Source organism: Mobula birostris, chromosome 9 (genome assembly GCF_030028105.1).
Source record: "Mobula birostris isolate sMobBir1 chromosome 9, sMobBir1.hap1, whole genome shotgun sequence".
Classification (NCBI taxonomy): Eukaryota; Metazoa; Chordata; class Chondrichthyes; order Myliobatiformes; family Myliobatidae; genus Mobula; species Mobula birostris.
The window spans coordinates 31,648,189-31,661,406 of NC_092378.1; the positions used below are offsets into that span (position 1 = coordinate 31,648,189).

The window sequence follows — 13,218 nt, forward strand, 5'->3', positions numbered from 1 at the left end:
GATTTACATTTAAAAGGCTCTAAAGGTAGCAATGATGAATTGTTTAGTAGAACTTCTAGGATGAAACTGAACAAGCAAAATGACTTAAATGGAGCTTGTCGTAGATGGTATTTTCTGAGACATCAGTTTAAAACAGAGGTTCACAACCTTTTTCATGTCATGGGTCCCTACCATTAACCAAGGGCTCTGTGGACCCCAGGTTGGGAACTCCTGATTTAAAAGGCCCCCAAAAACTACTATGTGAACTCTTGAATAAGACCATAAGACAAGGGAGCAGAATTAGGCCATTCAGCCCATCGAATCTGCTCCACCATTTGATCATGGGTGATTTTAATGTTCAAGTAAATATCTTCACCTCATTGCAGAGGATTGGGCTATAATCTATTAAATTGTTGTCCTTCCTTGTTGGCTATAATAAAATTACTGGAATTGTCTGCTAAATTCCAGTCACTGATCATCTGGCACTCAGAAAACTCCTGCCAGAATAATGGTACATTTTTATTGGTTCAAATTACAAAGGGTGTGGCAGAATTTTGCAAAACATATCACACATCAGATAGTTAAAAAGTAGCGGACTTCAATCAGATCTGCTCCAGAAACACTTAACTTTGCATTCAATGAAATGTTTAGTCAGACTCTCATGGACTTTGTTGCCTGACCTCCTGAACAGCCTCAGCATTATCGGTTTTTATTTCAGTTAACCAGCATCTAGAATATGCTGTTTCCAAATCATCTTCTCCATTACATTCTCACATTTGGCCTGCACATATTTGAATGCAGTTCCAGCTATGCTATTTTGAGGAACCTCAGGGCAATGTTGCAGCTGTGAAGAACCGGACATGGAGCTTACTGCTGTCCTTGGAAGAAGAAAACTTACATTTAATTATGCCTTTTATTATGTCAACATTTTTCTGAGACACAAAGAAACATTTTATCTAACTCCTTAAAATATTTTAGCCAAATAAAAGAAGCTTGTACTTAAGTTTCTGGAGTGGGGCTTGAAACCATAACTTTTTGATTCAGAATGCTGCAATCTGTGCACGCACGTTCACTAATTTCTGCATCAAATATTTTGCAGTTATAGAATCACTACTGTCTTCACATTCAGATTCCCTTATGCAGAATGAAAAGTTCAAAATAGGGCTCCTGTAGTTCCATCCCAACTCCGAGGAGAAACACCACCCTCTTATTGTACTTCCACTTTCTCCCTCTCAACTCTCATTTTATTTTGGAACGGAGGTCATTTAGTCCCAGTTTGAGACAGGCTGCCAATTCTCATCCCCATTTCCCTAAATAACTCCGCATAGCCATCAACTCCCTTTAATTATTTGGACACTTAGCTAAACTAAGGACAATTTACGGTGGTCAGTTAATCTACCAGCAACTTTTTGGGACGCGGGAGGAAACTATAGGACCACATCGAAACCAACGCCCTCACGGGGAAACAGGCCAACCAAGCACCGAACTTCGCAGGCTAGGACCTACACAAGAAAAAGGGCTTAATTCTGGGAAATTATACAAACAAGATGTTAAATATTACAACAAATCTCAGAGAAGGTCCTTGAAAAGTACTCTATTATATTGGCTTTAGCTCAAAAATTCTGCAATTTATTGTTTCTCCGATCCCTACACATTCTTTAGCACTGGCTTCGGAATTCTCCCCGCACTTCAGACTCTGACTTTTAGAAATAATTCAGCAAGCATTTCAGTTGTCTTTAAAATCAATAATTTGTACTTTACCTTGCAGTCCCTTAGATTGGAGTGCAACATTTCCGCCTTCTTTGTAGTTAATTGTTTCGGTTTTCTGGTAAGATCTTCACTCAAAACCGTTTTTGATCCCGACAAACCAGGGAACTGTATATGCAAATTTAATCTCATCAAATACCAAAAACAGGTTATCCTCCGTACCACCAGTCGGTGCTCTTTATGGAAAAACACGACCTTTTATTGATAGCACCGGGTAATTGCTCTACATTCGTCTTTCAACACACAGAACACTTCGACCAATGGGCGACGTGTCGAGTACGTTTAGCTAATTCACAAATTGTACTTTTGACCCCATACTGGATATAATCCAAACATTGCAAACGTCCGTAAAATCACCACAGACATTGGTGAAATGTGATGACACACAAGAGAATCCATAGGTGGTAAATATGTATCCGTGTCGTCCTTTTACCTTATTCTTGATAATGGATTTGTCTAGGAATGGGGAAAAGAGCAAGGTATTTGTCCTCTGTTCCTCGGTAACTCAATCCCTGACCTAAATGACCAGCTGTTTCTGGATTAGGTCCCGACAACCAAACTATTCATATGTCTGGAAATTGGGCACTGAATGACAAGGCATTAAGGAATACAAAGGGGAAAAGAACATTTTACTGAATGTTAAAAGTCAACAACCGTGAATAGATTGGTCACAAATTAGCGCGCATGTTGAGGATGCAACACGTTATATCGTAGTGCGGTGAAAAAGCAAAATCTACTGATTGAATTATGTATTGCAATGTGCAGCTGCCACAAAACTACAAATTTCACAAGATATAGCAGTGATATTAAACCTGTTAATGATTCTGATTTGGACTGGTGGGTGTGCAAGATGTCAGACAGGTAATGTCAATTCGGGGTGGTGAATTGGGGCAGAGCTCCCCAGCATTGATTGGAACTTCCTTAATACCAGAGGCTTAGATGAGCCAAAAATTTTCAATGAATCCAAGAGAAGTTCTTGATAAAGGATCTAGTTCTGGGAAATAAGCCAGGTCAGGTGACATACCCAAAAGCTAGTGAATATTTTGGAAAGAGACAACTCATTTTACTTTCAGATATTTATAAGGGTAAAATTAGATCTTGTAGGAAGATATTTCAACGCAAGAAGGATCATAGGAAAGGACATAAATCAACATCTGGAATTATGTTGCAGCCATTAGGGTCACCTGGTTGCAGGAAGAGCAGGACTGGCTGCTCAGTACTCCTGGGTTCTGTTGTTTCAGATGTGACAGGTTGGGAGGGATTAAAAGACGAGAGGTGGTGTTACTAGTCAGGGAAAATATCATGGCAATGCTCAATCAGGACAGACTGGAAAACTCATCTAGTGGGGTATTATGGGTGGAACTGAGAAATAAGAAAGGTATGACCATGTCAATGGGGCTATATTACAAAGCATCCAACAGTCCAAGGGGTTTAGAGGAACAAATTTATAAAGAGATCCCAGACTGTTGCAGGAAAAATGTTATAGTTAGTGATTTTAACTTTCCTTATATTAACTGGGACTCCCATTCTGTAAAAGGACTAGATGGGATGGAGTTTGTCAGATTTGTTCAGGAAAGCTTCCTTAATCAGCACATAGAAGTCCCAATGATAGCATGTGCAAAACTTGATCTCTCACTAGAGAGACAGGGCAGGTGACAGAAGTTCATGTGGGAGGACACCTTGAATATAGTGAACATAATGCAATTAGTTTCAAGTAAATATGCAAAAAAAAGTGTGGTCCATGGGTGTCATAAGGTGGGTGTTGAAGGCAGACCCAAATGCAAGACACAGACACTGAAGTACTGGGAACTGGACTGGACTAGGGTTAGGGACAGGATTGGACAGACTTGGGCTAGGACCTTGGCTAAGAAAGCAGGACAAGGAACTGGGAACTAAGAGCCTGGACTTGGACTCTGAGCCAGAAATTGGACAAGGACCCAGAAACTGGGTCTTGACTTGGGCTCAGACCCCAGAAGTAGGCAAGGACATAACATGGCTACTGGGCAGGATGAGGCACTCCTTGGAACACAGGGCCAGGATGACTGCCAAGGTAAACCACTGAGGAAACTGTCAGGGGTTCAGATGGGGAGGGAAAGAGAACAGTCCTGCCACAGGGTAACAGCAAAGACAGCCTGACTTACCCCACAGAGGCAAGGGCAGGAAGGAACAGATCCAACCATAGGGTAATAGCAAGGACAGCCTGACTTACCCCCCAGAGACAAGGACAGGAAGGGAGCTCAATCCAGGGTGGCCCTGAGTCTCAGGGCAGCCAGCAACCTTGGCTGGCTACAGAAACAGCCAAATCCATATCCAGCTTAGAGTGGCAGATAGCCACACAGCTAGCCCCAGCAACAGCCAAATCTATACCACAATGACTGTTCCAATGAGAGACAACAAGGCTCCCTGAAGCAGTGGTCCTCCAACCAGGCCTAGAGATCACAAATGGCTACTCTAGCCTTCCACCAGCAGGTTACTCCAAGGGGATGCTGACAAGACAAACCAGCACCCACACATGCTCCCAGGGCCACTTATATTCCCAGCCCCAAGATGAGCATCAGGTGCCTATGATTAAGCCCAACTGAAACAAGGAACAACCAGAAGACCCGGAGTCCAGAATCCACAGACCAGACCGTGAACCGGAATGCAGAATTTACGGACCAGACCATGACAGTGGGTTGAGATTCTAAGTTGGAGAAAGGCCAATTGTGATGGTATCAGAAGGGACTTGGCAAGTGTGGATTGGGACAGGCTGTTTTCTTGCAAAGGTGTACTTGGTAAGTGCGAGGCCTTCAAAAGTCAAATTTTCAATAGTACAAAGCTTGTATGTGCTTGTAAGAATAAAAGATAAAGATAACAGGTGTAGGGATGCATAGTTTTCAAAAGATATCGAGGAGCTGGTTAAGAGTAAAAGGAGGTGCATAGCAGGTAGAGGAAGGTATGAACAAGTGATGTGCTTATGGAGTATAAGAAATGCAAGAGAACACTTGCATCAAGAAATCATGAGGGCTGAAAAAAAACATTAGGTTTCCATAGCAGAAAAGGTGAAGGAGAATTCTGAGGGAATCTACAGAGCCAAAGGGTTTCGAGGGAAAAAATTGGTTCTCTGGAAGATCAGAATGGTAATCCACAGGTGGAGCCAAAAGAGATGGGGGGAGATCTCACATGATTTTTTTTACTTCTGTGTATACCCAGGAGATGGATTCAGAGTCTATAACAGTGAGGCAAAGTGGCATCAGCTTCGTGGACCTTCTGCAGATTACAGAGGAGGTGGTGTTCGCTGTCTTGAGACAAATTAGGGTGGATAAATCCCCAGGGCCTGACAATGTGTTCCCTCAGACACGCGGGAGGCAAGTATAGAAATTGCCAGGGCCCTAGTGGAGATATTTAAATCGTCCTTGGTGACAGGTGAGATAGCAGAGGATTGAAGGATAACCAATGTTGTTCCACTGTTTAATAAATGCTCTAAAATTAACCAGGAAATTAAAGGGTGGTGAGCCTGACATCAGCAATGGGAAAATTATTGGAAGATATTCTGAGGGACCGGATATATGAGTATTTGGATAGACGTGGACATTAAGGGTAGTCAGATTGTCTTCATGAATGGTTGGTCATGTCTAACCAATCTTACAGAGTTTTTTTAAAGGAAGCTACCAGGAAAGTTGATGAGGGCAAGGCAGTGGATGCAGTCTACTTGGACCTAAGCAAGGCAGTTGACAAAATCCTGCATGGGAGGTTGATCAAGAAGGTCCATTTGCTCAGCATTAAAATGAGGTAGTAACTGGGATTAGACATTGTTTTTGTGGGAGAAACCAGCGAGTGGTAGTAGATGATTGCCTTTCTGACTGGAGGCCTGTGATTAGTGGAGTGCCGCAGGGATCAGTGCTGGATCTGTTGTTGTTTGTCATACACATCAACGACCTGGATGATAATCTGGTTAACTGGATCAGCACATCTGGAGATGACGCCAGGATTGGGGGTATAGTGGACAGTGAGGAAGGCTGTCAAAGCTTGCAGCGAGATTTGAACCAGCTGGAAAATTGGGCTGAAAAATGGCAGATGGAATTTAATGCAGACAAGTGTGAGGTGTTACACTTCAGTAGGACCAAACAGAGTAGGTCTTACACAGTGAACGGTAGAGCACTGAGGAGTGTGCCAGAACAAAGAGATCTGGGAATACAGGCCCATAATTTATTGAAAGTGGCATCACAGGTGGATAGGGTCATAAAGAAAGCTTTTGGCACTTTGGCCCTCATAAATCAATGTATTGAGTACAGGAGCTGGGATGTTATGTTGAAGTTGTATAAGATATCGGTGAGGCCTAATTTGGAGTATTGTGTGCAGATTTGATCACCTACTGACAAGTAAAATGTAAACAAGGTTGAAAGAGTACAGAAAAATATTACAAGGATGTTGCCAGGTCTGGAGAACCTGAATTATAAGGAATGATTGAATAGGTTAGGACTTAATTCCTTGTAATGGAGAAGATTGACAGGAGATTTGATAGGGGGTTATACAAAATTATGAGGGGCTATACATAGGGTAAATGCAAGCAGGCTTTTTCCACTGAGTTTGCGCAGGACTACAACTAGAAGCCATGGGTCAAGGGTAAAAGGTGAAAAGTTTAAGGGGAATATGAAGGAACACCTCTTCACTCAGAATGTCATGAGAATGTGTGGAATGAGCCACCAGCACAAGTGGTGCATGGGCACTTGATTTCAATGTTTAAGAGAAGTTTGGATAGGTACATGGATATTAGGGGTATGGATGGCTATGATCTGGGTGCAGGTCAATAGGAGTAGGCAGTTCAAATTGTTTAGCATGAACTAGATGGGCAGAAGGGCCTGTTTCTGGGCTGTACTTTTCAATGACTGTATGACTCTACACTAAATTGGGGAAGAAATATTACAACTGGGTAAGACAAGAACTAAGGGATGTGAATTGGGAAGAGCTGCTAACAGCAAGTCCACATCTGACATGTGAGATTTGTCTAAAGACTAGTTGATTAAGGTTCACGATTGGCATATTCCAGTAAGGAGTAAGGACAAGGGAACCCTGGATGAACTGAAAATCCCTAGGGGCAGTATGGTAGTGTAGTGGTTAGCACAATATTTTACGGTAATGGTGACCCGGGTTCAGTTCCTGTCGCTGCCTGCAAGGAGCTTGTCTGTTCTCCCCGTGACTGTGTGGGTTTCTCCGGATGCTCAGGTTTCCTCCCGGAGTCCAAAGACGTACAGGTTTCTAGGGTAATTGGTCACTTGTAAATTGGCCTGTGATTAGGCTAGGGTCAAACTGGGGGTTGCTGGGCAGCACCGCTTGAAGGGCCAGTACTCCATGCTGTATCTCAATAAAATAAAATAAAATTTTTAAAAATTAGTGAAAAAAGTAGAGGAAGCATATGTAAGATTAAAGAAATAAAATCAGACTGTGGAATATAAATAGCAGTAAAGTGCTCAAGCAGCAATTAGGAAGATCAAAAGGAACTGTGAAATGTCTTTGGCAAGTGGAACCAAGGGGAAACTGAAGTAAGTTTATATTAAGAAAAAGAGGACAACTATGGAGTGGGTAGGTCCATTCAAAGATAAAGGAGGGAATTTGTGCTTGGAGTTAGAGCAAGTGGCTGAGGTTCCTTGTGTCTGTAATTATGGGGCAGTACGATTTGGAGCAGAGTTGGGTATGGTAGTGTGCTGGGACATTTTGAAATTAAGGACAAGGTAGTGCTAGGTCTTCTGAAAAGCATTAAGGTGGATAAGTCCTCAGGGCCTGATGGCGTATATCCCAGAATACTGAAAGAAACAAATGAAGAGATTGCTAGGGATTTGTCAAATACTGTATATCTGTGTCCTCACTAGCAATAGAAAGGTCCCACGGGACTGGACAGGAACAAGTGTGCCTTTGTTCAAGAAGGGAAAAGGGGATAATCCAGGTAATTATAGGCCTGTGAGCCTCACGTCAAGGGGAAACCTCTTGGAGAAGATACTTAGGTTGATTCAGAAAATAAATACATGGGACCCAGAGTGAACACAAATTTGGATTTGGAACTGCCTTGCCCATAGAAGTCAGAGAGTAGGGGTAGGTGAGTGTTATTCTGGCTGGAGACCAGTCTGTGTTCTACAAGAATCAGGGCTGGGACTTATGTTGTTTGTGACATATATACCAATGTTTTGGATGAAAGTGTATATGGGTGGATTAACAACTTTTCAAATAACACCAAAATTGGTGGAGTTGTGGACAGTGTAAAGGACTATCAATGAATACAGTGAGATTATTATCAGTAGCATCTACAGACAGAGGAGTCACAGGTGGTGAAAAAGAAGGCATATGGCATGCTTGTCTTCCTTGTTAGGGGTGTTGAGTATAAGAGTAAGGAGTTCATACTGCAAATACTGTACACAAAACTTTAGTCAGACTACAGTTGGATTCTTTCATGCAGTTCTGTGGAGGCTGTGGGGTGGGTGCAGATGAGGCTTACCAAGATATTGCCTAGTTATTGAGGGTATGAGCAAGCCCTCTGTTGGTCAGGGTCAACCATGAATGCCGTGTCCTAGCTGCCTCAGTAAACCAGGGCAGTATGATCTGGTGGGCAAGCTGTTGCTCGTGCAGCAGGTGTCTCCTCTCTACACAGCTGATGAATACAAAAGAATGGCAGACACCAATGAAGTTTGGCCCCAGCAGCGTCACAGGAGTTGCCAGTTAACATTGAACTCAACACAGGACTGCCTTAGGGACTCCTGCTCAGGACTTTTCCCTCGGGGTTTACTCCCAAAGCCTTCCCCATCTGTGAGTATAGCCGCCATTGAATTGAATTGACTTTATTTCTTACATGAGGAGTAAAAATCTTTATGTTATGTCTCCATCTAAATGTGCCATGTGCAATCATAATAATTTATAATAAATAGAACAGTAAACATAATATAGAGTACACTCAAATCAGCGTGAGTTAATCAGTCTGATGGCCTGGTGGAAGAAGCTGTCCTGGAGCCTGTTGGTCCTGGCTTTTATGCTGCAGTGCCGCTTCCCGGATGGTAGCAGCTGGAATAGATTGTAGTTGGGATGACTTGGGTCCCCAATGATCCTATGGGCCCTTTTTACACACCTGCCCTTGTAAATGTCCTGAATCATGGGAAGTTCACAACTAAAGATGCGCTGGGCTGTCCATACCACTCTCTGCAGAGTCCTGTGACGAAGAGAGATACAGTTCCCATACCAAGCACTGATGCAGCCAGTCGGAATGCTCTCAATTGTGCCCCTGCAGAATGTTTTTAGGATTTGGGGGCCCATACCAAACTTCTTCATCCGTCTGAGGTGAAAGAGGCGCTGTTGTGCCTTTTTCACCACACAGCTGATATGTATGGACCACGTGAGGTCCTTGGTGATGTGGATGCCGAGGAACTTGAAGCTGTTCACCCTCTCAACCCCAGATCCATTGATGTCAATAGAGGTTAGCCCGTCCCCATTCTTCCTGTAATCCACAACCAGCACCTTTGTCCATGCAGCTGAGGTTTGAGATCAGAGTTTTCCTTCTCCTAGATGAGCTGTCAACTACGGCTGAGAAGCCCCATCTGCCCGAAGTGGCTGGCTTTAAAGCACCAGTAACCCGCCTTTGCCTCTTTTCCTGTCAGTAGCAACGGTTTCCCTGGGTTTAGTAGCTAAGCCAGACATGAAGGCCAGGAGCTGGACTTGGTTGTCAGAGGTTATTTGAGACACCCACCATTGGGAGCACTTAACAAGTAGTGGGAGTCAATTCCCCCCTCCCCCCACTCCGGCTATGACAACTTTAAAGAACTGTATGAGCTATAAGGCTGAAGAAACTTGGATTGTTTTTTCTAGAGTTTTGGAGGCTAGGGGGAGACCTGATAGAGGATTTTACATTTATGAGAGGCATGTATAAGACAGCCAGTCAGAATCCTCTCCCCCAGTGAAAATGTCAAACTGAGGACATGCTTTTAAGTTTGGGGGGATGGGGGTGAACTATAAAGAAACATGAAGTAAGTGCAAGATCTTGTATACAAAGAGGTAGATGCCTGGTATGGGGGTAATAGTGGAAACTGGCAGTTTAGTGGAGTTTGAGGCTTTAAGATAGACACATGCATAGATGAGGAAAATTCTCACTAAGTCTGGGGTTTACCTTCAGAATAAACTTGCTCTTTACTACAAGCTGGCATCAACAGGTGTGTTACTCACCATGGAACGAAAGCTCCCGATCCAAAGCTTTTGATATTCTTATTTTATGTATTTCTCATCTACTTCCCACTAGATCTACCCAGCATGGGTGGTATGCACACAGAATGACGTAAGCCATTCGCAGTGTTCAGCTTCAGTGCCCCTGTGCTATGTGAGCTGTGTGCAGTTCTGCTTTTACCTTATAGGCACAATGGCAAGCTTCGATCCTGGGGTTAATGGGATTGTTGCTAGCCTGGTAACCACGCATGAGTTTACTATAGTTCAATTTAGCCTGCAGTTTGTTGCTTAGGCTGGTTTGAACCTGTTATGGACCTTCTCTGCCTGGTACCAAGCCTGAAGAGCCTTCCTTATCTCCCTTGTACTCTACTGCTGTGCTAGAGCTAAGAATTTGCTATTACCTTCAATGCGTGAATATTAAGGGAGTGGAGGAATATGGATGAAATATAGGAAGAGACTATTTAATATAAATTGGCATCAAGATAGGCAAAATATTGTGGGCAAATGGCCTATCCAGTGCTGTGCTGTTCCATGTTAATATTACTGAAAGGAAAGATTTATCTTTTAGTTTCCAGAATTAGCTGAGACAGCAAAGTGGTGAATACAATATCAATTTAAAAAAAAGCTTTGGTAAGAAGAAGCTTAACAAATAGTGTAGTGTTTTAAATATTTAACCTGTTTCTGAAATGCTTTAACATTTTAATCATTACTGTTGTGGAGTGATATTTCAATAGATTCAGTGGGGCAGCATGGTAACGTAGCAGTTAGCACAACACTTTACGGTACCTGCAACCTGGGTTCAATTCCCCCATGACAGCATGGCTTTTCTCTGGGTGCTCTGGTTTCCTCAGGCAGTCCAATTCAAAGGCCTATTGTTTAGCAGGTTAATTGGTCATTGTAAATTGTCCGGTGATGAGGCTAGGATTAAATCAGGGGATTGCTGGGTGGTACGGCTTGAAGGACCAGAAGGGCCTATTCCATGCTGTATCTCAATCAATCAATAAATAATTATTGTTAAAACAAGTGTTATATGTATTAACAAGGTGCTAGAGGAACTCAGGCAGCATCTGTGTAGGGAAATGGACAGTCAACATTTCAGGTCGAGATACTTTATCTGCTCTGAAAGATAGAAGGAGATTGCCAGCATAAAAATGAGGAGGAAAAGGGTGGAACAAGAGCTAGCAAGTAATAGATGGATCCATATGAGGAGGAGTGAAGGGCAGATGTAGGAGGAGAGTGTGGAAATAGTGACAGAAGCTGGGATATGATAGGTGGAAGTGACAAACGAAGGGCTGAAGATGATGGAATCCCCTTGCATATTTCATCGTCTCCAGCCCTTTGTTGCTCTCCCTTCTCTTCCTACTACATTTCCTCCGTTGAATCCACTTATCACCTCCTGGCTTCCCTCCCCCTTCACCTTTTAAACTGGCTACCACCCCTCCGTCTTTCAATCCAGATGAAGGGTCTCGACTTGAAACATTGACACTCCATTACCGAATTCCTCCAACATCTTGTATGTTGCATCAGATTCCAGCATCTGCAGTCTCTTATCTCTGTAGTATGTAGTAACCTAATATTAACATGGTATAAAGTTTAGATGAAAAGCATGATGGCCAATTGTCAAGACTGATGCTCTTTGTGGAGAAAGAAATGAAACACACGTGTTTAATGTGTGTTAACCAGAATTAATGTGCTGGTGATATGCTTGAATCAAGCATAATGGCGAACCTACTGGAACTCCACATTGGTTACCTAGATGAGTTCTAGTCCAACACCTCCCAGTGCTTTATAAAGAAGATCCACTCAGACTGTATGCTGTTGTGCTGGGGATCTGATGTGAACCCCCCCCCCCACCATGATGATTTGCTCACTTCAATCTCAGTGCTTGAAGCAGTGGAGGCTACCTCAGTAAAGATATTTAAGACAAGGTCAGATAGATTTTTTGCATAGTAGGGGAATTAAGGGTTATGGGGAAAAGGTCCATGGTCAGATCAGCCATGATCTTATTGAATGGCGGAGTAGGTTGGATGGGCCAAATGGCCTACTCTTGTTCCTATTTCTTATGTTCTTATGCTTCATGATCTGTGAGTGCTGATGCTGGGCAGGCTGGAGGGAACAGCATGCTCACTCATTTGCTAAGCTGCATGCTAAGTTGTGGGGTTCAGCGATGTCACCTAGAAATTGTGATAATGTATAGCCCATTGGCTGGGACAGGCAGTAGCTGTTCCCTACAGTCCCGTGTAAATCTTAGGCATAGATACTAGGGTGCCTAAGACTTTTGCACAGTACTGTAGTAATTTGATGTATTGCGCTGTACTGATGCTGCAAAAATAAAAACAAATTTTGTGACATATGTGAGTGACGATAAACCTGATTCTGATATGGGCCTCTGTTGTGGACTGAGAGTGGGAAGGGGAGAGGGAGAGGGGAGTTACAGTTGGGAAAAGGAAAGGGAGCAGGAAACACTTGAGAAACATTGTGTAATAATCAATAAACCAAGTGTTTGGAATGAAATTGCCTTGCCACCCCCTGCCCTGGCACTCCATCTCTGCCACCTGTCCCCACATGCCTCCCGTAGCTCTCCACCCTCACCACTCCCAACATCCTATGCTCCTGCCAGATTTGCAAGCTTGCTCTCCTCTCTACCTTGACAAGAGTAGAACTGTGCAAAAGTCTTGGACACCCTAGCTGTATATATGTACATAAGACTTTTGCACAGCACTGTATATTGACACATTGTATGCCAAAGAGAAATCTCTGGGCTTGGGAACATTGTGTAGCTGAACAAAGAGAGAGGGTTGTTGTGACTGATTAAAACAGAGCCACATGGAAGCTGTAACTGGGAAATATAAAACTCTTTATTGACACAGCAAACCTTCAGGAGAGAACCCTGAAATCACTCTCCTGGCACAATGTTTTATACTTCCTCAAACAGTCTGTGTTCTTACATCTATTGATGCTTCTGGACACATCTTCAGTGATGTTCCTGGAATCATTGGGTGTTTCGGGTCTTTCAACATCATACAACCCCCTCCAGGTGACCCAGCTGATCAGACCCCAGCTTGAGTCCAGGTGGCTAGCTACTTATGACTCCATGGCTCCCCTCTTTTGAGCCACAGTCATCTTGAGGCCCTCTCTGCCGCATCGGTGGTACTGCAGATGGCTCTCCTCTTCCTCTCTCCCTCGATGCCCAAAATGCTGAAGGCTCTAACTAAAGAACAGGCTACGAATCCCCTACAACCAACCTCCACTGGGTCATGGCTTGCAGCTTCCTATCAACCCCTCCCTTCGCCG

General features: G+C 43.4%; 1 protein-coding gene across 2 annotated transcripts in view; it reads right to left on the reverse strand.

Moving 5' to 3' along the window:
* ttc38 (tetratricopeptide repeat domain 38) overlaps positions 1-9,941 on the reverse strand; it is a 54,209-nt gene extending 44,268 nt beyond the window's left edge. The window contains exons 1-2 of one of the 2 annotated variants that reach the window (XM_072269396.1): positions 9,928-9,941; positions 1,741-1,854 (exon numbers count right to left, since the gene is read on the reverse strand). In XM_072269396.1, the coding sequence (XP_072125497.1) occupies positions 1,741-1,854; positions 9,928-9,930 (117 nt within the window). In that variant the 5' untranslated portion in view covers positions 9,931-9,941. Of the gene's footprint in view, positions 1-1,740; positions 1,929-9,927 lie in introns of those variants that run through there. The other variant, XM_072269395.1, reaches the window with a different exon arrangement.
* Positions 9,942-13,218: the final 3,277 nt, after the last annotated feature.